This window comes from Prionailurus bengalensis, chromosome C2 (assembly GCF_016509475.1).
Source record: "Prionailurus bengalensis isolate Pbe53 chromosome C2, Fcat_Pben_1.1_paternal_pri, whole genome shotgun sequence".
Classification (NCBI taxonomy): Eukaryota; Metazoa; Chordata; class Mammalia; order Carnivora; family Felidae; genus Prionailurus; species Prionailurus bengalensis.
The window spans coordinates 80,965,467-80,991,325 of record NC_057350.1 but is presented as its reverse complement, the minus strand read 5'-3'; the positions used below and the strand labels follow the sequence as shown (position 1 = coordinate 80,991,325).

At 47.7% G+C, this 25,859-nt stretch overlaps 1 protein-coding gene across 3 annotated transcripts in view; it reads right to left on the bottom strand.

The window, feature by feature from the left end:
* Positions 1–25,859, bottom strand: part of MASP1 (MBL associated serine protease 1) — a 60,901-nt gene that overhangs the window by 3,400 nt on the left and 31,642 nt on the right. The window contains exons 6-13 of one of the 3 annotated variants that reach the window (XM_043594628.1): positions 24,448–24,595; positions 23,002–23,120; positions 21,945–22,023; positions 15,590–15,727; positions 14,708–14,782; positions 4,286–4,423; positions 2,762–2,875; positions 1,692–1,877 (exon numbers count right to left, since the gene is read on the bottom strand). In XM_043594628.1, the coding sequence (XP_043450563.1) occupies positions 1,692–1,877; positions 2,762–2,875; positions 4,286–4,423; positions 14,708–14,782; positions 15,590–15,727; positions 21,945–22,023; positions 23,002–23,120; positions 24,448–24,595 (997 nt within the window). Of the gene's footprint in view, positions 1–1,691; positions 1,878–2,761; positions 2,876–4,285; positions 4,424–8,269; positions 10,758–14,707; positions 14,783–15,589; positions 15,728–18,742; positions 19,483–21,944; positions 22,024–23,001; positions 23,121–24,447; positions 24,596–25,859 lie in introns of those variants that run through there. The other 2 variants (XM_043594627.1, XM_043594629.1) reach the window with 2 other exon arrangements.

Sequence of the window (25,859 nt, the reverse complement as noted above, 5' to 3'; positions counted from 1 at the left end):
TTCCCTGCATGGGAAGGAAGGGCTGAATTTGTCCCCTTGGAGAACGGCAGCATGCTGGAGAGGAGAACTGCTGGGTTGGAGCTTACCTGCAATAGAGGTTCGGACATTTGTTTCTAGGACTCATTAGGTGGCTAATTTGTTGTCCAGTTTCTCCTGCTCCCAACTAGCATGGAACTTAGGCTCCATTAAGTTAGTAGACTCAGCTTTCTCTCTCTTCCCTGCTATATCCCCATGCCTCCAGCAGTGCTGGTGCATAGTAGGTGTTCAATCAATAATGGTGAGAAATTAAAAAGTTCAGCCTAGTCCACAATGTGCTCTGCTGCCTTCGGGGAGCCCCCTCACCTCCCTCCCTTGCTGAGGCTTGGCTTCCTTGTCCATAAAACAAAATGAATTGGCTGGACTTGGTATTCTCTAACACCTCTCCTAGCCCTGATATTCTAGAAGTCTATATGAAGTTGGCAAATATTGGGACAGTGTGGAAATGGGTTGGGCTCTGATAGAGCAATCATTTCTTCATTTGAAAAAGAGTCTGGACACTGGAAACAGCATTGGGTGTTAAGAGGGAAAACCTGGCTTCTGGTCCCAGCTACGCCTCTTACAAACCGTATCTTGGGTAAAGTCACTTCACCTTGTGAGGACTCATTTTCTCATCTGGAAAATAGGACTACAATACCACTTCACCAGGCTTTTAGAAGTAATAAATAAATTAACGAAAGCAAAGCAACTGGTACGTGTTAGGCACATGACATCTGATAAAGCAGAGTCATCGCTGTGCCTTTCCTGTTGGCTCAGCTCTATTCAGCCATGTTTTATAACTTGATCAAACCGAAGAAGGATAGCTACGATGCGGCACTACTGGGTTTAGACCAAGATGAAAAGAAAGCCAGTGTGTTTGAGTGTATTATTGAACTTAAATATCACAGCCACCCTATAGGGTATTATCCTCTGTGTAGAGGTAAGGGCCTTGAGGGTCTAACACTGTCTCAAGGTCACCCAATTGGGAAACGGCAGGGTGGGGTTTTGAATCTATGTGGTGATGAAACCATCGTCTCTCGGGCCCAAGTTTCCTCTTTACTCTGCTTTGTGATGCTGCAGATGAGGCTCTAAAATGGGAGTTGTGCTTTGTTGAGGAGGAGGGGTCCCAGAAATAGGGGGCGTTTCCAGGAAGCCTTGCTGTTACTGTTGGCATTGCCCTAGCCCTGGGGGCTGGCCCTGGCTATTTCCCCAGCACCTCAGCACAGGGCTTTCTCCTCGGGCTTCTGAATCCCCTTTCCAAGTTTCTAGGTCCTGTGACTGCCCCCTCCCCCCTTTGTTCCCCCAGCCCCAGGAGGGGTGGGTTCTTCCTGTGGGTACTACCTGTGTTACATTAGCATTAGTATCCCCCTTTACTGTCCTAGTCCTCCAATGCCCTGTATTAAATTCTCTCTCTTGTGATAACTAGTCTGGTTTCTGTTTTCTCATCTGGATCCTGACTGACATAGTATTTACAGTACTGGTCAAGCCTGCCTATTTACTCTGTCCTGCCATGGAGCCGGTTCTGACTTAGCTGTTTTAGGGGAGGCAGTGGAGGGATCACGCAGACATGGTCAGCAGGCTCGGCTGGCACCAGAACCTCCCCAGGGCTGGAGAAGAAGTCCCTGTGAAGGCACCTGCTGCTCTGCAGAGGCGGGAGCAGGGGTGCGGCAGAGTACCTTCCTGTGGGGGCCCCTCGGGCAGACAGATGGGCATCACATAGTCGTTCAGCACCGGGCTCTCCAACAGCTCCACCAGAGCCACGTCATTCTCAAATGTGTTGGGGTCATACAGGGGATGGAGGAAGAAGCGTTTGACTCTGAGATGCTGTTCATTCTCATCTGACCGGCGCCTCCAATGCTTACCTGGGCAAGAGAAGGCCCATGAGGCATGCAGGTAATGGAGACATGGAGGGTAAGATCACACCTTGTCTCCTGTCACCCCCTGTCCCATCCAGCCTGTTTTCAGCCTTAACCCTTTTCTGCCTCTCACTGCTCTTTTCCCAGCCATCCCCTACTTGACTTCTGCAAAGTCATGGGCTCCTACCTCTGGCTTTCTTCTTGAACTGATCCCATTGCCTTATAATCCTCATTCTGATGATCATTGCCACATGTCCAAACTACATAATCGCACCTCAGTGCCTCAGTCAGGTGTTCCCTCCTCCATGAAGCTTCCCTGATTCTTGCGTTAGATTCTTCAGTTAGAAGTCTCTTTCTTGTGAATTCCAATGGTACCTCATCTGTTCCCCTCCTATAGGACTCTCTGCTTCCTATCTTATACTAGAGGTCTCTGTGTTCATATTCATAGTAGGCTGTAAGTTCCTTGGGGTGCAGGAACTGGCTCTTAATTACACTGTGTTCTTAGATCCCGGCATAATGTCAGTAGGTAAGTATGTGCTGAACCGAACTGAATCAGCTGATGGTCTAGATTTTATAAAAGAGAGGGTCAGCTTGGATCATCTGTGTGTGACTTACCTGAAACCATGGATTCATAGAAGCCTGAAGTGTCTTTAGAAAATATCTAGACTGGGATCCTTATTTTACTTATACAAACTGAGGGCTGGACTTCAACGACTTGCTCATGGTCTCACTACCTGCAAATCATAGCCTTGGGCTAGGACTGAGGCCTCTGGACTCCAGTTCTAGCTCATTCTTCGTCCCAGGTGTCCTGCCCTGATGAGTGAGTGAGTGGACACAGTCTATGCCTGGAAGCACTGTTGGCTTCAGGAGTCAGCCTGCCCCTCACTCACCCAGGATGATTTTGAAGTCAGAAGGTCTGATCAGGTCTGAGTCCTGTAGGGCTGGGTATTCTGGATTGAGTAACTGGTGGAGGCAGTGAGCCGCGGTCACAATCCAGCTGGAGCCTGAGAACAGAATTGTACATATGTACTGCCCTAGACTGCCCCCTCCTGCCTTTTGTTGCCTTGAGCTGAGAGCCTTTAGACTACTTCAGGCTTTCCCCTTTCCATTGTGTTTCACAGCCCAAATTCAGACACTCATTTGACCCTAATCTGAAGATGAGGATTTAAATCTGTGATTTCATCTATCTATTCTAACCAAGAGGCCAAGACTGAACATCTTCAATGGGATTTTAGGGCTCCCTTAAACCTATGGGCTTGGTGAACTCCACACAGCCCAAGATGGGTCCGCAAAAAGCCTTGTGCTTACTGGCTACCCTTTAGGCATCAGCCTCAACTGGGAACTTCTTAGAAATGCAGACTCTCAGGCTCTGCCTCAGATTTACTGAAATACAATCTTTATTAATTCTATAATAAAATCTGGGGATTTTAACAAGACCCTCAAGTAATTCCTATTCATATTACAGTTTGAAAAGCACTGATCTAGCACGGACATGTCCTTACCTGACTGTACTGTCAGGAAGGTGAGTCAGTGAGAGACGAGGCTGGCAGCCTGGGAGCTGCCCAGGCAGATGTGGACCCATTCAGGCCTTCTGATCTCTCAGAGATCAGACCAGGAACTGGCCAGGGATTCTAGGTTGCTATTCATTTTTCCTATGATGTCAGAGCTGGAATGGATCTTTGATCATCTGGACCAAACTGCAGTGGGAAGAGCCGCCAGCCATTTCTTTCCCACCCTTACTCCCTTTCCCACCCACGTTCACTCCTTGCAAAATCCTGACAGTCCTATTTCCTAATACTTTCGAGTCTGCCTTATTTCTTTCCCTTGTCCCATGTCCTTATGCTGAGGCTAATGACTTCCCTCCCTACAATTGCAATGGCTACCTCACTGAATTCCTGGCTTCTGGATTCACTCTTCCTTCAATCCGTGTTACCCCGGCAAGAACTTTCCAGAATATGTTTATAAATCTGCAGCAGCCTTCAGGATAGATCTAAATTCCTAAATATGGCACTCAGGGCCTTTGTAAATCTCCCTTCCCTGACTTCTCCAGGGTGAGTTTCCTGGTTCTCTCCAGTCCCACAGCCCTAGTCACCATGCCTTTGAGCTGCACATAAGTGCCTTGTAATTCATGTTTGAGGGTCTGACTCCTTGACTTATTCCTTCCCAGTGCCAGAGACTGACCAGGACTTCATAGGTGTTTGTTGATTGAAGGAGCAACCTAGAGCAGGAACACATGTCTCCTAGCTCCAGTTAAGGACTCTTCCTACCACACTGTCCTTCTGGGTCCTGCTACTAGTATGGACAGTGATTCTCAATGAAGAAATCTTGATCAGTCTCTAGAATGAAGGTTGGTTCCCTTCACTTTCACCCAGTCCCCGAATCCTGGGTCCCCCACCCTTTCCACATCTCCTTACCTAGAAGGGAGCCCCCACAGAAGGGCTGCTCACTCCAGTGTGACAGCATGGCAATCCAGGGGGTGGTGCCCTTCTGGGCTGGGCGTCCATTGAAGATCCTGGCCATCAGCTTCCGGGACAACTTGGGGAGCCCACACACTGCAGCCAAAGGAGGGAGGGACAGATCACACTCTGGGCTTCATCTTGCTCTTTGCTAGAGGTATGAGCTCATCATCGTCTTTTAGGAACATCTATTATTTTTGATTTCCCAGCATTCACTGCACTTTAAGTAACAGCACCCCAGTTTTCCTCTGGGGTCTACTCTTCCCTCATTCTTAGTCCATTATGTCCTGAGTTGGAATGATCTTACATCTGTTTCCAGACATAGGAATGTGACCCAGACTTAATGAATTAAATCCTGTCATCCTCTGGGGACAACAATTGCTCAGAAATGGGAATGTAACCCTGGCTAGCCCAATGAAAGCTGGCCTTGGGAATTTTGCTAAACGTATTAGAAAAAGAGAAGGCCTTTCTCTATTGGGGTTGCTAAGCTGCTGGTTATAATCCAAGATCTATCAATGATCACTTCATTGAGAGTCTTCAGAGAATGATGCTACTAGTGGAAAAAAGTGGGTCTAGATGATGAAGGATGAAGCAAGAGAAAGATTGTATCCTGATTTTTGGGTTCCTTGATCTAACCATACCTGAAGTCTTGTGATTTGGACTTTTTAACTATGTGAGCCTATAACACAAACTCTCTCTCCCTCCCTCCCCTGCCCTCTCTCTCTTCCCTAAGCTATTTGTATTGGGTTTCTTTTACATGAATGAAAGAGTCCTGACTAATAAAGAATTTTCATGCTCTATCCAGGGGGATCTCTTCTCAGAGAAGCCCTTCCTCAGGCCCTTGAGGGGTTGAAGACCCCTCCAAGGGTCTCCCTGATCCATATTGTTTCCACTGACTTGGATTCACAGACACAGACACACAGCATCTTACAGCTGAACAGCCTTGGAGACCATCTAGTCTATCCATCTCATCATACACCTAAGGAAACTGAGGCTTTAAGAAGGGAATTAACTTGCAAAGAGCTACTCTATGAGTTAGTGGCAAAATTCTAATCTAGGTCTCCTGACTTCAGGAATTTTCCCACCATATCCAGCACCACTAACTCTTACTATGTGACTTCCTAGAGCACTCATACCCTAAGCCCCTGGATCCAGGTAGCCATTTGCCTTCTTGGTAGCTGTCACCAGGCTGCTGAGTAGGGCTGGAGAAATCCCAGATGGATGTGCTTTAACCTTGACTGCATCTTCAGTATCTTCCAGTAGCTTCATTCTACATGCCCTTGGCTAATGTCCCAGGCTAATGTCCTGTCCCCACTCCCAGCAGAATATCAGAGCCCACTGGGTGGGAACTCTCCCAAGCATTCTCTCTCCATCTTCCCCTGTCTATAAACCTTTTTCTCTTCAGACCTAATTCTGGACTCTGGATCTTCTCACTTCCACACTCTTGGGGACCTGGCTTGGGAGATTCTCATCCCTCTCTGATATCTTGAATCTTTCCTTTGCCCACACCTCCAAAACATGGCCAATTTCTCATCCTAAAATCGCACTTCCACTTTCCTGGCTTCTCATTCATTCTACAGTCTCTCCTTCTCCTCCCTTCCATAGCCAAACTTATGGAAAGAGGAATTGACAGTCTCCACATCCTCTCCTCTCCTTTGGAGGTGGATTTGGAAGAAGAAAGTGCCAGACTGTGCATACACTTGGAAATAAAGTGGCTATTTGGACATTTAGTAGATCCACAACAATATATGGAGGTAGAATGACTCTGGGCCCATACATAGGACTTCAAAAGGCATGTTTTCATGTGTAGGAAAACAGTATTTGAAATTTTCTGTCATATATTCTCTATCTCCAGGAATTCCCCTTGCCCTCTGGCTCCTTATTATTAAAGCTGAGCATCCATTGTTTTAGGTGAGGCTGGATACAATTCTGACTTTTGAAAGAGCAAAGTAGAAAGCAAAGTTGGAAATTTAAACTTTCATTTGAAGAGTCAAGGATTGTGGTAAAAGATTTGTAGGTTTCAAGGAACCCAAACCCAGAGAACTAAGCATATAATCATATAATTTTTACTATAAGTCATAGAGAAAAGTGGATGTAAGGATAGTTGCCTGCCTCAAGAGAGAGAGATAAAACCTAGGAAAAGTCTGGAGACAGAGGGGGGAAAAGAGGGAGGGAGAGAGGAAGGAAAGAAAGAGAGAGAGAGAGAAGAGAGGAGGAGGAGGAGGAGGAGGAGGATGAGGTGGAGGAGGAGGAGGAGGGAGAGTTGGAGATTTAAACACAGCAGGCGCCCTGCTTCCTAGAGCCTCTGAGTGGACAGTAGAGGCTGGGTCCTTGTCCCTGGGGAGTGTCCTGCCTGGAGGTTAGCTTCAGACTGTCCTGTGGCATTGGCACTGTTGACTACTGTACCCTTCCTGATAATGCCTCCTTGGCTTCTGAAGCACTTCTCTTCCTGTGTTTCTGACCCCTCTTTTTGGTCTCTTTCTTGGAGTTTCTCTTCTCTCCATGCCTTCCATGCTGCGGCACCCTTGATCAGTCCTTGGCCCATTCTTCTGGACACTTCCAGTAGATAATAGCAGTCTCCTGTGCCATCCTACTGTCTATACTGTACCCTGATGGATTCCAAATCAGTATCTCTGACCTGGCTTCACTTCTCAGTGATTCCCTTCTTGCTTATTCATTCCTTACATCTCCAGCTGGATTGCTCGTGACCTTCTCCCCTCTGATATTCCAGATGTCTGTTAAGGTCTGCATAGATTGCATCCTAAAGCTGGTAAAAAAAAAAATCACCAGGGGAAGTAGAGAGTAATGTGACTCCTCCCTGCCATGTCACAAGGTGGTTTCCATGTAACCTCATGATACCTCAGTGTCTCGATATGTCACAACATAAAGTCCTAATATTTAGAGGATAGTAAAAATCTGACACACATTAGAACGCAAGACAGGATAGTGCTCGAGACCAGCTACATATACAATGTCAAGCATAATTTAGGATTCTTTTAGTTCTCAATAGTGTAAAAAACATGATATTTTCATTTTGATACGAACCCCAAACAAAGGCAAACCATGAGCACATCCATGGAGAGCCCTCATGAGCAGGTTAGCTGTGCCCCCCCTCCCCACCAGCTCCGTGCCTGCACTATTTCACACCAGGCCTATACACTGAGCCCTGCTGAATACATCATTTGGAGGTTTTAAACTCCCCCAGCTCCCACCTCTGCACTGGCTTAGCCATAGGTCTGGTGGGTTTGCACCTTTTTCTCCAGCACCTTCCCCCTCCCCCCACTTCCCACACTGTGCTGCCCACCCTCAGAATCCTCTGCCGGTGAGACCCAGGAATCTGCGTTTCTAAGGAGCACTCCAGGTGATTCTAATATACTCCCAATTAGAGAGTCACTGGTTACAGGACATAGTGCAAACATTGTATGGCCTTTAAGACTCCTTCCACCTTCCCTGATTCCCTGATGCACCTCTCCACTCAGGCATGCTTCCCTGCTTGATCTTCATCCACACTGGCCCTTCTCTCCTGTCTCCTGGTGTGTTCTCTGCAGCCTGTTTATAAAGCTCCCCAAATCCTCTTCAGCCCTGTGACTCTCCCACCTTCAAGTGCCCACAGTGCTGTGATCTCTACTCTTCTTACGACACTTCGCTGCTTTCACCTGTGTGAGACAAGGATGCACGTGACCCTGTCTTGCATGCTAGTTTGGCCTCTTTGAAGTCAAGGACTTAAATGACAGGTGCTTCAGTGAAGGCACACACAGCCTGGGGGACACATGTCCATAACTGACTCCATTCCTCATTTTACCCTTTCTTGGATGATGTCCAAATGACAAAAGTTGTACCTTTTCTGTAATGGGAGAGAGAGTAGCTTAATGAGGGGCCAGTCTCCTTCAAAGGGTCAAAATACACAAACATCAACAATAACCAAACCTCAGAATGAAGGCCGTTTGTTATCCACAGAGGGTTTATTTCCACTTTAGACCCCTGACAGGAGAAACAGAGCACAGAGGCACCTTGCAGAGTAGTGAAGCTTGTGGTATGAAATATACAAAATACAGCATTCTCTATGTGCACTGTTCATAGACATAGGAGTGTGTTTCATGAACTGATTGGACAAGCGGACACTTCCCAATGTTCTCTTGGAATTCTTCTCAAGAGACTTCTCTGGCTGCCTTTCTCTGATGGAGAATCCCCAGAAAAGCAAGCTCTGGGGAGGAGGAACACAGTCAGCCCTGTGAGAGGCAGGGAAAGGCTCTGGCAGTCAGAAGACTGAATGCTAGCACTAGAAGAACACTGAGAGGGATCTGATGTCTTCCTTTTCTAGATGAGGAAACTGAGGCCCAGAAAGGGAAAGTGATTTGTGAGAAGTTATACAGCCAGTTAGGGGACTGGAACCCAACACTCTTGGCTGTCTCTCTCTCTTCCCTGCAAGAGAAGTCTTCATGGGCAAGTCTCTGCTTCCCATGACTCGGGCTCCTGGAAACCGGAGGGGTGGATCTCTCTGAACATCCATGCCAGGTGGGTTCTCTGAAGAGCTCAGACTACGGGCACGCTGGGCAGTCTGGTGAGATCGGGTTACTCCTAATGTCCTGAGCCCACCCTTCTTCCATTTTCTTGCCCAGAAGCCCAACAGGACACAGTGTGGGCCTTCTCTTTTTCTAAACAATCCAGTTGTGTCTCCACGCCTAGGGCTGGGGCTCAGGTCGCCCTTTCAGATGATACACTTCAAAGCTGGAAGTTTGCTTCATGCTTGTCTGGAGCGGCAGGTGTGGACGCCCATGTTGTCAGCTGATATTGGAGAGTAACATATGGGTCTAAATGATGTGTTCAGAATTGACAATAGGAATTTATTAGGGATGGGGGGCCTCCCACTAATATTCTTCTCCTTCTGGTCACCACAACACCTTCCCAGCTTTCTCGTTGTCCTTTGAAATTCCTTTAATAGAGAACACAGGCATATGGCTTGGACTACAAGAAGATTTTGGGAGAGAAACCTAAGGAACAAAAGTATGCCAAGGCATCACCCTAGGAGACAGGGCCTCGGGGTTCTGATCCCTGTCTTCTAAAACCCTAGAAGAGACTAGACTTGTCTGTGCCAGGGCTGATCAGGGAAAACATACGGACTCAGCATTCAGCTCAACATAAGGAAAGATTTTCTAACAATCAGGTCCCAGCTCGGGCACACCAACAGTGTGAGGAGCGGGTTTGGTAAGTGACTAGGAGTGCATAAGACCACCAGGGTCAAGCGCTCCCAAAGAGGAGTGTTGGGATTGGCCAGAGGTCTAGTCTCCCTCACTGTGCTGCCGGGGAGAGTGAGGCCTACAGAGGGGCAGGGGCTTGCTCAGGGCCATACACCCAGGTCTCTTACACAGCCTTTTCCTATACCACACTGCTGGCTCTCAGGGCCCCTGGGCTGTCTTGGGAGGATGAGAACAGCGCGTTCCATTCCATCTGGTCTGGTGAGTAACGTGGAGTGTGCCGTCGGAAGTGCGTGTGCAGACTCACTCGGGCTGGGGTGGGGCAGGCAGGCCCTGAGGAAGTCAGTCAGCTCACCGTTCCACCTGGAGCGCCCCCAGGCCTTGTGGGGAGCCCATCTGCTCCCACAACCAGTCCACGTAGTTGGAGACCTTTGTGTAGACCCCATAGACCTGCTTGCTGCCGCATTCTTCAGGGCCCCCCCATGACACCAGGCCTTGGGCCACCCAGCGCTGGGTCAAGTCATCCAGAATGACAAAGGCTCCACCGCTGTCTCCAAGGCACGTGTCCTTGCCACCCTCATAATAGCCGGCACAGAACATGTTCTCCGTGACACTGTAGTTACCCGATCGAGACTCATAGCTGGTTTTGCACTCAGCGTGTGGCACCACAGGTAACTTGACGTACTGCAGGACATCGGACAAGGTCCGTGTGCCACTGCTGATGATTTCATCCACTGTCACGTTAGGATTGGAGATGCCCCACCCAGCTACCAGGCCCAGCATGTGGGGCTCCGGGCCTTCGGGCTCAGGACTTGGTAGGCAGATGGGCATGACGTGGGGTCCCAGGGGCACAGGTTCCTGAAGCTGCACCAGAGCTATGTCATGGTTGTAGTTCTGGATGTTGAAGTCTGGGTGGAGCACCACTTGTGCAGCTGAGCTGTTGACAGCGCCTGATTTGTCCCGCACATCGTGCAGGCCCAGGTAGACGGTGACATGCTCCTTGGAGACCGGTGTCACTGTGTTGTCTCTTCGCTGGGAGCGCAGCACGTGGGCTGCTGTGAGGATCCAGGACTCGGAGAGCAGAGCCCCACTCCCAAACCACTTGTCATTTGGCACCCTTGAGGTGTCCTCCACCACTATCAGGGCCTGCCACGGAAAGAGGCCGGGCTCGGCATTCCGACCCCCAATGATTCTCTTGACCAGGTTGGGCAGAGAGCGGGAGGGCTGACCACACACTGTAAGGAGAAGGAGAGAATGGGGACAAGAGACAGAGACTGGTCAGGTCAGACATATGGAAAGAGCTGCTGAAAGAAATTCACATCATTCACTGTAGATTATGCCACACGGGACCCTACTCTACATCACAGGGCCACACTAGCCTGGGAGAGTTCTACACAGGTGTCATCTTCGACTTAGGTCTTTCTGATCTGGCCTGTGTATGGTCTGGCCCTTCTGTAGCCAGTGCCATCGACAGACCAGACCATTTCATGTGTGGGGGCTTCACCATCCTGAATCATTTCCAGCCAACATCACTTTCGGCTTTGACCAGCTCATATTCCAGAAGAGGCCCATGCTGTGGGTACTTAGAAAAGTTCTGAAAACCATAGGTCATGGGCTTTAAGCGATGGAAGGAAACTAAAAGACTGTCCAGCGGGTCACAGCAAACACTGGGCTGGGAGTCAAGATACCTGGGGACTTGACCCAGCTTCTCTCTCCTATGTCCTGTGTGACTCTAAGTAAATTTGTCTCTTAATTTTTGATCTGCTAAATGAAGCAGTTGGCCAATATGATCTCCACAGATCCTTCAAATTCCAAATTCCCCTCAATTTTTATTTCATTTTCCATGGCCATCCCCATTTTGTGGGAGTAAAACTCTCCAGAGGTTAAGCAATTAGCCCAAGACATATGACTATTAAGTTAGTAGGAGAATTAACTAGATTCTAAGGTCAATGTCTTGTCCCATATCCCACAGTACCTCATTACGTATACAGATCATGGTCATGGGCTCTGTAACTTTTTCTTCTTTGGCCTAAAGGACTCATGCTATGAATGCATGCCCAGGGCATCCAAGGTTAGGGGAAAGTGGCATAATCTACAAGCAATGATGCATGGGCTCTGCTCTGAGCCACCCATCATTGCACCCAGGAACCATGTAGTACCTTCAGGGGAAGAAGAAAGGTCTGATCAAACTTCGTTCCACTGAGTTGTACCCTGAGCATGCACATGCACCACCAGCCTCCTGCAGCCAAATGTCTTTGGCCCATGAGCAGAGAGGGTCTTCAGTACCAGTCCCCTGCTGGTCAAGAACAAGCTCACATGGGCCTTCCCAGCAGGGCTCTTAGGCTTGGGAGGTGAGCCTGGTGTGAGTGTGGGCTTCCTCCTGGTTGCAAATGGCCAGGCTACATTCTTTGGTTCTGGATACTTTCAACAATTCTTTAAAGACCAAGGAATATTTGTGTTTTCTTGGCAACTTTGGGAGGTCAGGCCTTCAGCGACCTAATGTTTTTCAGATGCTCTTCTTCTTGATGCCAAAAGCTTCTGACATGATCCTTAGGCACTCTGTCCTTCACATCAGGCCAGATGTGAGCTGGCCTTTGCTAATTCTCTGTGGCCTGGTCTTTCAGAGTTGAAGGCCAGACTCCCAATTACAAGCAGCAGCCTACAAGGTGACATCTCAAGGCAATCTGTGACTGGCCCTGCACAACAACTCACTTAGTGCTGAAAGGGCCTCATCTGGTAAGGGACATGCCTGTGGTTGAGTTCATGCTTACAACAAAGCCAGCTCTGAATGGTGCCTTTCTTCAATGTCAGAGCTGGGGAAGCTTGGAGCACCACTAATTGACAGATGGAGAAATCGAGGTTCAGAGAAGGCAAGTGACATACTCAAAGTCATTAGTGACAGAGCCAGAAGTAGAGCCTGTTTCTTCTAACTCTTGTTTTATTTTCTGCACTAACGTCTGCTTTTCATCTTGATGTGCTTTTGTCCTTTCAAGAGGTTGAATGATGCAACAAGCCTTGAGCAAGCTCATTGAAATGGGACCTTCTTTTTGGCTGCTACCCTTTTCCATCAAATCTTTCCTGGAATAAAGGAATCTTCTTGAAAAACTAGAGCTTCAGCTGCAATGAAGCCAAATTCAGACTCTAGAGCACTGGAGGTACTGAGGGAGGGCCCTTAAAACAAAAATATAATATTCTAGAATTCTGGGTCCATGAGGATGCCATGAAACATAGAGTCAAGAATGGCTCAACATTGCTTGTGTTGACAGCAAAATTCTTGGCTTCATCTTCCAGCTCTGCCCCTAACTTTGTGGATAGCTTTGGATAAATCAGTGCTCCTCACCGATCCTCAGTTTTCTCACATGTAAAATGAAGGGCAGAGAGTATTTGCTTAATAAGATTCTTTGGAAAGGTGGATGTTATGATGCTAAATAAAATGGCTTTCTCCTTTCTGGTTTGCTTTTGGGTTCAATTTTTGTGTTTTAGGAGGAAAGGATTTAGAAATCTCTGGCATGGTCCAATGGTGAACCACAGTTCTTCCCAATACCAGGTGTTAAAAGAATTTCATGACTCACTGTATCCAAGATGCTTTGTGTAAATATAGAGGATGATAACCATTGAAGGTTATAGAATGTTATGGATCACTTGGTCCTACTCCCTCACTTCTGAGGTATGGAATCTTAGCCCCAGAGATTACTTACCAAAGATCACAATAAGAAAATGACAGCACCAGGACTAGGACCCAAGCCCCTGACTCCCAGCTCAATGCCTCTTCCCCTTCCAGAGGTTGCAATATGGCTGCCCAGGATGGAATCCACCTGCAATGTTTTTGCCTTTGGCCCACATAGTATTTTAGCAAAATGGGGATTTGGCTTTCCAGTTTTCCACAGCTCCACCATTCCCCATCTTCTCTGAGGGTTCATATTGGGTGTGCTCTGTGCCCTTGGGTGTGCTCCTGGCTAAGCCTGAATGAGATGATGGGGATCACCAGAGTATGAGTGGGTTGACCTTTCCTCCGCTTCACCTCCTCCAAGTTCTTTCTTAAGTATAAAACCCTCCCAAGTGATGTCTTCCTAACAAGTCCTGACTCCTCCACTCCCAGACTACCACACGCAGTGAATTCGTCCTTCTGTAGGATCTCATAGCAACTGTGATGGCCAACATAGAATGCTAACATTTTCTTTGGTTCTTACAGATAATGGTAGACAACCCTATAGTCTTTCTATTTTAACATCTATATCTAACATATAGAAGCCTACTGAGTGGATATTGAGGATTACTAAAAGGTACCGTTCAGATAATACACTGTCTCAGTTTACCCCACACTCTAATTCAGTAAAATACAAATGCCACACAACATTTAACTATACTGCAAAGCTCCTGCTGTTCCAGCAAATATGTAGGTGGGGTCAACATCACTCCTCAGTGCTGTCCTGAATGGTTGTATCTTTTAATGAATTCTGCTTGATTAATTAAGTCAATTCTGCTATTTTTGCTTTTATTAAGAGTGTATATTTCTGTGCCATGACTATTAATTTTCTTTTTGGTGTGGATTATTTGTTTCACCCTACAGAGTATGTTTGAGGCTACGGTTTTCTAGAAAGTTGATTTGAATATATGTGTGCACTATGATTGCAATGCAAATCACCTATACTTTTAATGCTAACACAAATATCCACAAAATATCTCCCAAATCTCTATACACAGTGACACTTTCTGTTACCACAAAGTTCTTTTTTCATCTTAGAGTGGGGTGAGTAGGTGAGCCATGGGGCTGCAGTGGTCAGTAAGACTTGAATACATTGCTCTTTGGAGGAACTTCTTATTCTGTCCTATAGTTGTCTGTTATTTGTCCTATGTTGCTCATCTCTACAACACAGTGAGCACTTGAGGACAGAGTGCCCACTTTCTTGATTTCCCTGGTGCACAGGAGGTGCACACACAAACTGTTGGAGGGAAAGCCTGGTGGGAATGGAGCAGAACTGCAGAGAGAAGAGATAGGAAGGCTCTTGGCGTGATAACAGAGGCTGAATGTAGAGGCTGGATGGTTTGCCAAGACCTGATATTGGGCTCTCTGAGGTAGCCCTTAACAAAGGACCAAAGCATCATGTTCCCCATCCACTCTCCATCAATAGCCAGAGCACCTTGGATGGGAGACCTGGAGGCAGAGGACTTGAGGGTCAGGTACCTGGCAGACATGTGGGTTGGCTTCTCCCCAGTACTTCATTCATCCAGACTCCTTGGGCAGAACAGGTATATATACCTGGGAGAGTGAAAATAGATGGGAGAAAAGGGAGAGAATGGTTGATTTGTAGCACATGGAAAATAGATCTGGGTTCTTGATTCTTTTATAGTAGGCCATTGCAAGGGGTCTCTCTGATGCCATTCTCTTTAGGCCAGTCCTCTCTGCACCCTGAAGGACCTTTCTAAAATTAGAATCTATGCCTTCCCTCTGCTCACAATCACCAAGAGCTCCCCATTGCCCTCACAAACAAACAGCACACTCTTCAGCATGGTGTCCAAAGCTCTGTACAATCTGACTCCTGTCTGTCTGGGGCTGCCCCCTTCCTTTGATCCAGCCCAGCCCCTGGAAGGCACTTCCTCCTTCTCAGTCACCAGCCCTTTGCTCCTGAAGTTCCCTGTGGTGCACTTGTCTGCCCTCCTTTCCCCACTTAATAAACTCGTGTCCACACTCGTGTCCGCCATCTCATCTGAGTCTCACATTAGCTCTATGAGTTCCCCTTTTGAAAAGTGAGGGCTTTGAAGCTTAGAGAATTTTCTTAGTACCAGTCTGTGGCAGAGGCAAAACTGATTGGCTTTACCATCTCCCTGAGGGTTCCTTCTCTGCCAGGGGCTCTGAGTGTGCATGTGAGGGTTTTGGGGGTGCCATGTGGCCTAACCCATGGGATGTCAGCTTGAGGCAGGGAGAGGTAAGACATGCCCTCAGGTGTTTCTCCTTCCAATTCCTCCCAAACTTCGGCCAGTAGACTAGCTGCCTCATCCCCCAGTCCAACCCTGAGGCCCAAATGGTACAAGGTGGGAGTGGGCTGGTTTAGCATGGAGGGCTCACCTGTGATATTGTGGAGCATCTTGTAGTAGGGCTGCTGGCAGGAGTATCGGATCTCAGATTTGTATGTGGTAAGTTTGTTCCTGGTGGAGAAGGTGATTTGCCCATGTTTCAGCTCTGCTGGGGCTCCACAGTCTGCAACTGAGAGAAGAGAGTAACACCTCTTAATTACCCTGTGCTCTTCTCCTTGGGGCCATATGAAGGATCTGTCTCATATAGATGTGCAGGTTGTGCACTGCACACAAGTTCAGAGAGCAGTGCTCTAGTCTATGAGAATGGTACCCTAGAGATTTTACAGGGCCTTTGCCACCATGAGTAGCTCTGCTTTTGGGGTCTCTTCCATCTACTGTGGCACTACTGTGTGGCCAACTCACCTGGCCTTGTGTCAACTCCAGGGCAGGGGCAGGGCTGCTGAGATTTAAGCAGACCCCAGTCTCTTCCCCACATAGTCCTTTCTTTGACTTCCAGTTCTATTGTGCAATCCTCTTAGTCTCTCCTGCCCAAGCATGAAGCCTGTAGCTCATTGAAAAAACTCTGGCTGACACGAACCAAGGAATCATCAGTTCTTCCAGACCCGACCACATGCTGAGCAAGAGCAGTTAATGTGCTCACATTGGTGCCTGGCATAAAAATACCAAAAACAAACAGAAAGACAGCAGCTCCTGCATGAACACACAGCCCCACCCTGCTGGCTTTCTGTGGGCATCCTGGCCACAGAAGGTGGGAGGTGGGGCCCAGGGTGGGCTAAGTTTGAATCGTTCACCTGCTTATGTTCTCCAATTGTTGGGGCTGGATGTTGGGCTTGGCTGTAGGATGCCTGCTCCTCAGAGGTGGTCTTAGGGGGTTGCCAGCACAAAGTCCAGTACAAGTCTGTCAGAAGCCCAAGTCATGGGCTGAGGACCCAATTTATCAAACGGTCTCTTCAGGGACTTCTTTTAGGGGGCAGTGCTCATTTCTAAGGGCATCTTCATTTTAGGGCTAACAGCCTATGTCAGAGTTGAAGAATCACAAAAAAGTCGTAGATAGAACTTTGTAGTTCATAAGGAAGCCCAAAGGCGGACAATCCAGAATACCTTTACTTTACAGATGAGCCCAGAGAGAAGACTTGACTGGCCTAAGGTCACACAATGAGGTACAATCAGAAAACTGGACCTGATTTTGAATTCAGGTTTCTTTTGAGAAAACCAACTAACAATTCCTAAGGATCTGTTTTCTAGGTAAAATGGCTTAAAATCAGTATTAGCTGGGTAATGATGGACATTAACTATTAATCTTCTGATAATTTCAGAGGACAGCACTCCACAAAGAAGAACTTCCAGAATTCTCCCTCCTTGGGAAGCAGAGAGAGGGCAATTTCCTCCTGAGATGCTACCCAGAATTTGTGATTTTTAAGTTTAGAACTCTAAATTTATCATTTTGATCGAATAAAGAGTTACCTAATTTAAAACATAGATGGCTCCAAGGCCCTTCGATGTGGAGGAGAGCGGTGACAGCTGAGGGTAACAGCAGGTGTCTCCTATCCACAAGGAAGGCAAAAGCCAAGAGAACTGGCTAATGTTTTGTCTTGACCTCTAGTCTCCCTAGACAAATCGTTCCCATTCATTTTGATAACCCAAAACTAGAGACACTGTTCTACTCTGTATGATGAAGGTCAGCACTAGGGTCACCAGAGGTGATAACATCTATTATTTAAAGATATAAAACAGTTTGAAATGTGCTTTCCTGCTGAGTCTCAAAGCAGATCTTTCTTCCTTTTTTAGGAAATACCATTCACTGGTGCCTGGATATTGGTATTACTGTTGTGTCTCTGAGCTTTGGTTCATTTTACCTATCCTTTGGACCTAATACCTAGTTCCAGGGGGAGGAATTGCAGGGTTGGGCTTAGATCCTAGAAGCCCTGGCTAGAAGTTCAGTCTATTGAGAGACTGTTACTTGGCCAGCAATGGTGAGGAGATATTTCTTGAGTACCTGCTTTCTCATCACTCTAGAGAAGGAACTTTGCTGGCCCTCTAGGCAGATGGAGGTGATAAATAGTATATAATAGAGGGTCGCTTCAGCTTGGGACTTCTCCCAAGTCTATAGTATCAGGTGAAGAGCCATGCCTCTCTGGGACCTGGAGACAACTTCCCTTTCCCGGGGGCCTTGAGCCCCACCTGGTGCAATCAAAGATGCTATACCCAGAGCCTCCTTCCTCAGCTAGCCTAGCCTCTTTGCTTTGGAAGGGGTCTCATCCTTTCTCTAACACTCCCTCTGGCCACTTCCCCACTCTGGAATCAAAACGCTCTTCCTTTTTTCCATTCCCTTGGATGCCCTTTCTCATCATTCCCTGGGATGGGACGCAGCCCATACCCTGTCTCTGCTGTCACTACTGGCTGCCATTTATTTTCCTTCAGACACATCTTTCTTGACCTGTCATCCTGAGTGTGCTTTGCCACAATCTGGGGCTTCCTGCAGAACAATGCACCATGGGCTCTCCTGGCACTCACCCCAGCATCTCTTGGTCCCCACCCTCGGTGCACCTGTGCTCCAGCATCACACACCCTCACTGTGCCGCTCACTCGCCTGCTTTCCCCACACGGGAAACCATGTGGTCCACGCTCTGGCCACCCTTGAGGCCTTGATCAAGCGCTGCTTCTTCTTGAAAGCCTTTTCTCCATCTTCTACTTGGAGAGGGCTGCTTCCCTATTTCCCCTTGCTGAGGCCTCTGTTCATCTCTCTGATGTGTGCATCTTATGTTGCCCAGTGTTGCAATTATTTGGGTCCATATCGGATCTTCTGACTAAGTTAGGATCCCCTCTATCACACTGAGTAAAATATCTGTTACACATTGTGGGCTTAAACGTATTGACTTAACTGATGCCCATCTTGACTGCCCACCTCATCTCCGCTCTCGGGGGCACCCCTGCCCTAGGCTGGCACTGCCATCTCCAGACCTGCCATTATCCACCTGCACAGGATTCTGCCCTCGTCGAAAGCCCTCATTAATCACCACATAGACTGACTGACTGGTCACAGTAATGAAGGGTTTATCAGATGCGTCTATTCTGATTTTGTTCAGGCTGAGGCAGAGATTCCTGCTGCCACTAACAGAGCCCTTTATCGTGACCCATTGATGGCCCATGGTGCGAGAGCTGAGGACTGTGCTTTCAAGCGTGATACCTATCTTTTGAAACCTTTAATCAGGGAGTTTTCAGAGATGCAAAATTTATAAGCCCTGGTCCAGAGGAAAGAATACTAATAATGATAATGATAACGGGCTTTCAGTCCCGTGTTAGGTCTAGGTGGAAGCAAAACTTCTGTGGATGAGAATAGGTCTAGATTTCCTAAAAAGCCATGCTCTAGGAGTTATGGTTAGTTTCACACCTACTCATGGTTAGAAAGTAGCAACAGATAAATATACTAAAGTCATAAAGTCACAGGCCTTCTGGCCCAGTTCAACTTGAAGTGTGGAGTGGATGAGGAACCAGGGCTCACTTTGACCTGGTCAGCCTAGGGCCATGTGATTGTATATGAAATCTTGTGTCTCTGGAACCAAAGTCATTTTTCCTTTGAGAATTGTATGGTCCGCTTGGAGGGTGCTAAAAAAAAATCCCCCTTGGCTTTTCATTATTTTCCAGAGTAATGTTTGAATGATGGGTGGGCCCTCCAGGAGGGAACCGTTCTCCATTACACAGCAGTTTCGACTGCTTGACGCTGTGTTGCCTTGTTCAACATCCACACTAATCCGCACAGAAATTGGAAATGGAGCGTTGGCGGGGTAGGAAGGGGTGGAGTAGCTCTGGGGCCCCAGGGTCTTGGGTATGGTCCATTCCTGGATGTCTGCACTCTGAGGGGTCCCGTCATTCACTCTGTCTCTTGCTCTGACCCGAGTTCGTTCTCCTCATCCATTTCGGTTTCTGCCACCGTGGTGAAGATCAAAGAGGGGTCAGGAGGTGCAGAGAAAGAAAGCAGAGAGAGGAAGAGAGGGAGAGAGAGAGAGAAAGGAGAGAAAGAGAAAAATTAGCAAGCAAAGCAGAAACAGTTCATGCAGGAAATACAGAAATCGCTCCACCAGATTGATTAAGAATGCAGTTTAGGTACAGCCAGTGTGGATGACAGTTTGGGATTGTGGAATTTGTACCATTCTGAGAATTTGCATGGTCATAAGTCCTGGCTCACAAGGATTCCAGCATTCTGCCCCTGAAGCGAGCTTTGTTTTCATCTGGTTTGAACCTTCATTTGACATATGCATTCAGCATGGAGAATACTTGTGTTGGGTGGCCATGGCAAGGTGGAGGCAGGGTCAGGACAACCCTCCATCATTTCCACTTCCTGTTCCAGTGCAAGTTTCTTCACTACACATGCACACTTCCTGTCTGTTCCCAAACTCTTGCCCCACAATCCCTAGGGACTTGAAATTTCTTAGTCCTACTCATCTTTGCACCTAGGACCCAGCATATGTCTGGGACGCAGAGATGCTCGGTGAAAACCTATTCAGTGAATGAGTACAGGTGCCAGGTATGCCTGAATTGGGATTCTAATAACCCTAATCTGGGCTATGTTGGGAGAACCAGGCCATACTCAGGAGAAAAAAAAAATATTCCTCTTCTTTAGTACAAAATGACGGCCATTCTTTTGTATACTAACGTAAGTCACTTAAAATAGTACCATCAAATGAAGTACTTCTGTTGTAATCGAAGTGTGCATGCTTCATTGGGGAAAAATTACTATTAAACTTTTCTACCTTCCAAAAGCATGAACGAGAAAAACCAAACCTCTGCCTAGTGAGGAGTTTGGATGTGGGGGGTGGGAGGGAAGAAAGAAGCTTTTATGAACTTTCACTTACTCCTGGTGCTCCACTGGCACAGTAGGTACATTAGCCCAATTGGTCTTGAGAAGACTCGAGTGTAGGAAACTGAGGCCGGAAGTCTGAGTAAATTGCTTAGGGACACTCAACTGGTCAAGTCTGGATTTGATCTAGAACTTTCTGACTTTACAAACATCCTGTCTTCTCCACACCACATTCTCTTTTGCTTCCTCCTTCACAATGCGCCCTTGCTTTGCCTTGTACAGTATTCACACAGAACTTAGTCGCAGCACTACATGTGAGCCAGGCATTGGAGAAGGTGGTGGACATGTCTGCTGGCCTTTGAGTTCCTCAGTTTCTGGACCTTTCTTTTCTACCTGAATTTCCTGTTTCCTATAGGCATCCAACTAGTGAAAGCCATAAAATGCCCCCCCCCCCACCCGCCTTTTCCCACCCTGGACTCTGACTCCAGCCACGTTGTCATATAAAAAAGAAAGATTTGAAAAGCAAGTGTATTTTCTAAAGTTCTGTCTGGGATTTGCCTCAAGAGAGCTCCTACTGACAGAGTCCCCCCCTGGGGCTTTGGGAGTGGATCTGCCTGCCTAGAGAATTTGAGCCATTTAGTTCTCCTAACTACAGGGAAGTGGGATACTACTCCACTGTTTATGGCAAGCTATGAAACGGCGGTGGGCAGGACCGACTCTTGCCTTTTCACCTCTCCATCCTAAAGCCAACCCTCTCTTTGCCCCTTCCCTTTCTTCCCTTCCCACCCTCCCGTCACCACACCTCCCTTCCCCCATGCTGCCATAATGAGTTTCCTAAGACTGTGGTCTTCGCAAGTCTCTAACTGGAGCGACCTGGGTAGGGGACAGGGTGGTGGCTGGTAATCTATACTTTTACAGTGCACACTAGGTGATTTATGTGGAATATATTATTTGAGAAATGCCCCAATGTATTCTAAAGTATGAAAGTTAGTTCAACTTTTTATTGCACGTTTGAGGTGAAGGATCTTGTCCATGATCATGGGGTGGGTTAGGAGCAGAGTCAATGCAAAATCTCAGGGTCTCAAGAGCCAGTACAGAGCTGTGCCCCTGGCCCCTGCTTCGCACAGATCTACTGACCTCACAGCCTTTCCTGACGGGCCCTAAATCATGAGCTGTTGCAGAAACCTTAGTGGGTATGGCTGATGACCACATACAGATTGGCAAGGTCATTTGGCTCTGGGCACCGGTGCTAAAATAGTTTCCTGAATTAGTAATTGCCAGAGCTAGTTTCAGAGCAGGGGACAAGCTACTTCTTTAGCAAGTTTGGCAACTTGCCTGCAGGCAGAGGTAAAGTTAGCATTTGGGAAGTAAACTGGGACCAACAAGAAGTTTCTTTTGGAATCCTAATGTTGTATTGCCTAAACAAACAATAGTCTTTCGGTCCAGCCCTCACGTGTCTGCTGAGTTACTGGCTCTACCCCTCGTTGAGCACACCCATCAGGTTTTCACCCTTGTGTGGTCTCTGATTGGAACCCACCAATGCTGGGGAGCTCATTATCCTTATCATAGACCAGTTTTGTTCTCTTACTTTTACAGGTGGGAATCTTGTTACTCCATGTCCCATCCTTCAGACACTCGATCTGGAATGTGTCCATCTCCACATTATCCTAGGAAGAAACAGGAAGAAGATGTGGCAACAGGGAGGAGGGGTGGGGTTGGTGGTTGTTCCCCAGTACAACCGGCTCAAATTCCATACCCAGTTGTCCTCGACTAACATTTTCCAACCACTGGCTTCCAAGGGCAAGCTTGACTTCATGGAAAAGACAGACTCTGAATTCATAGTGCCCATTCCTACCGTGGAAAGGGGCAAGGGCTGTGTATGAGGAAGGGCTGGGGCAACTGTCCTGGAGGGGAAACCTGTACCCTTGACTCTCTTTCCAGAGCAGGGCCTCTCAAACGTGCGTAAGCATCCGTATGCCTAAAGGCTTTTGCACAAACTGCTTGGCCCCACCCCTGGAGTTTCTGATTCAGTGGGCCTGGCTTGGAGACTGCCGTTTGCATTTCTAACGAGTGACATGATGCTGTGGTGGGGACCCCACGTGGAGACCCATCCGGTGAGAGCTCCTCCAGCTTGGCTCGCGCTGGACTCACCTGGGTGACATAACAGAAAAACCAACCACTGGCCCTGCCCCAGAGATCCCGCTTTAATTCATCTCAGGTGAGGCCTAGGAGGTGCTTTTGTTTCTATTTTCCAAGGTAGCCAGGAGGCTCCTGGGAAGAGTGAGCCATGTGCCGCCTCTCAAATCTCTGCTTCCCATCCCAGTTTCCCCCAATCGGCCTGATGAACTCCGTTAAGGTTGTTTGTCCTGATTGTAGGGCTGAACGGATCTTGATTTGTTTTTGCAATTCAAACCAGCCCAAGCTCTGATAAATGACTTTTGTGCCATTTCTAGAAGTGAGAGTCTGGGATGCATGCTTTGGATTTTCAGAGGGCTGGCATTTCTGGAACATGCTGGAGGTTTATGGGGAAGTTGGTAAATAAAGTGGAGGGGTCATGGCAAGCTCCGGGAAGCCCGTCTGCCCTGGGAGGCACAGGAGCATCTCTCTGGCCTGGTGGCCCTTCCTCCCTCAGCAGGACCCTGTACCTTTAGCACTTTGTAGCCTGTGTCACAGCTGATGAGCACCTGATCTTTGAAGGAATACTTGGCTTGCAAGGGCTCGATTTTCCCGTGGACAGGAGGTTGTAGGTCCGGGCACTCATTCCCTGGTGGGGAGCAATGAAAGAGCGGTGGGTGAGAAAACAACGAAAAGGCTGCAGCAGGTGGCCAGCCCCTGCAGTGCAAGGTATGGTGCAGGGGAGACCCACAGAACTAGGTGTTGGGGGTCTGTACCTACTAGGTTCTGAAGACTTATTCTGGAACCTTGAGCAGGTCACTTTCCAACTTGGACCTCTATTTCCTCATCGGTAAAATGAGCTGGTTGGCCAAATGATTTAATCACAACACACGGTAGGAAGGATATTAAATGTCACTGAGTGCGACCCTTGTCTGAGGCCTCCTTTACAACATCTTCCGTGGTAGACGTCAAACATCTATTTGCATTCCTACAGTGACAGGGAGCTTAATACCTCCCAAACCTGTACCTTTCCTACTGGACTCCTCTGATGAAAGGAACAGTGTTTTCCTATTTCACTGAAATTTATATCCTTGTCATTGGCACTCACTGGGCAAAGTTTATTCTCTTGGGCAGCTCAGTATGACTTAATCGCTCTTTCTCCCCAAGACCGTTCTTCAGAGTGTTAGAGAGAGACCGTGACCATATGCTTCTGAGTCCGCCCTTCTGAAGCCTAAATTGGACAGGATTCCCAGGCCTGGCTCCACCCCTGACATTTTTTTCTGGACAAACTCTCTGTTAATACACTCTCCATTCCCCTCCCCAGAACCAGGCATTGATGTGATAATGCAGGCAAGGCCAGGATATCAGATCTATGAGATCAGCCACAACCAGTACCCTCTTTTTCCTCGGCTTACTGCAGACCCCTGGGGCACATGGCTCTATCAGGCTTTGGGCCAGGACTGGCTGCCTTGGGGTACTAGGGAATGAGGCCTATGGAGGCTGCCAGTCTGGGGGCCACAGGAGGCAAACCGCCATGAGGAAACGTTTTGAGCTATAAGGCCCGCACTCAAATTCCTGCCCCAGACTTGGAGAGGGCTGAGCTGGGAGGGTTCTCTCCAGGCCCAATGAATCGGTGTGAAAGAGTAGTGTTCAGGAAATAAGGGGTTTTTTGTTAGTTTCTTTGTTTATTATTGTTCTTGTTTAAATCTCTTTATGTGATTCTGAAGTGCGGCAAGTTTGAAAACTATGTCTAGTCTAATCCCACCATTATTGCTGCCCTTGCCCCCATTTTCTGGATGGTAAACTGAGTCAGGAGACAGAATGTACTTGGCCCCAACCACCTTTATAGCAGAGCTGAGGGTCCTGTCACGTCCCCAGAGGAGTCCCAGGCCTGCATCCCTCATCCCTCAGCTACTGTCCCATGAGGGCTGAGCATGGTGACTAAGTGTGACCCATGGGGGAAGAGGCTGTATTACCTGTTGCCCTGTACGAGAGCCTCCAGCCCCGGTTCTCGCCAGAGTTGTCGCTGCGGAACAGGATCTGGACACTGTGGCTCTGGGTATTGATGGGTTCTGGGGCTCTCTCTCCACAGAAGGGCCCCCAAACTTTTGGGTCAGCTTTAATCTGTGAGGGGCAAGATAGAGAAAAAGGTCACATCTGAGCTGTGGTGGCAGCTGCTGGGACCATCTCTGTACTGAACCCCGGCTTTCTGGAAGCTTCCATGTGCACCCATAGTATTCACTCATGTTTTTAGCGGGCATTAGCATTCACCAAACAGTTCCATCTCTACTCTCTCACTTACAGATTACAATGGACTTGGAAGTGGACAAGGCAGTCCTCTGCTCCAAGATGAACATACTATGTCTCAGAATGGGACAGAGTCCTGTCTAGGTGCATAGGATAGAAAAGGCTTCTGCTCTCAAAGAAACTGCAGTCTAGTCGAGGATGGAGGCGAGGGGGGGACTAACAATAAATAAGCAAAATAATTATAAAAAATAATCATGATGGTGTGTGTGTATATATATATATAATACAAGTATATGCTATATATTTCTAATGTATGTAGTAAAATCTATGTAACCTATATAATTCATCATTTATATAATAGATAAAATATTTATTTGTTTATTTGTAGACAAAACTTTAAATAGATGGTCAGGGAAAGTTTCTTCAAAGAGGTGACACTGGATTTGAGACATGGAGAATGAGTAGAAGATTGTCACTTGAGGAAGAGAGAAGAATACTTTCCAGGCAGAGAAAACAGTATATGTAAAGGTCAAGGCCAAAGGTGGGAAAGAGCCCAGCATTAAGAGCAGGAAGGAAGCCAGAGTGGCTGGAACAGAAGGAGTGCCATAGCATGAGGTTGGAAAGGCAGGTAAGCACCACATGGTATTGAGGGGTTTATGTTTACTTCCAAGAGCAGTCCTAATCGGATCTGGATTTTATAAAGATCAGCCTTGATGTCATGGAGAACAGACTGTGTAGGGCAAGGCTAGTAGCAAGAAACACAGCTAGAAGCCTTGCCACGGACCAGGAGATAAGAGGGATTTTCCTGGAACGGAGTCAGTGGGGATGGAGAGAAAGAAGTAGGCACTATTAGCTGATCTAGATTTCCTGACTACCAGGTATGGGTCCTTCCTGTGCCTCTAACTCGTGTTTTCTTCCATCTCCGAGGACCAGGCCTCCTGACCCTTCATCTGGTGACTTCCACAATCTTGGGTGATATCTCCATCTTGTCATCTTATTGTGAATGGGGGAAAAGTGAAGCCCCATGAGGTTAAGTGCCTGGAGAAGGTTTACAGCGTAGCTCCTGGGATACTATACGCGGCAGGCAGAAGTCTAAGATGGTCCTCATGACCTTCACCTCTGGTGTTCCTGCATGGTGATG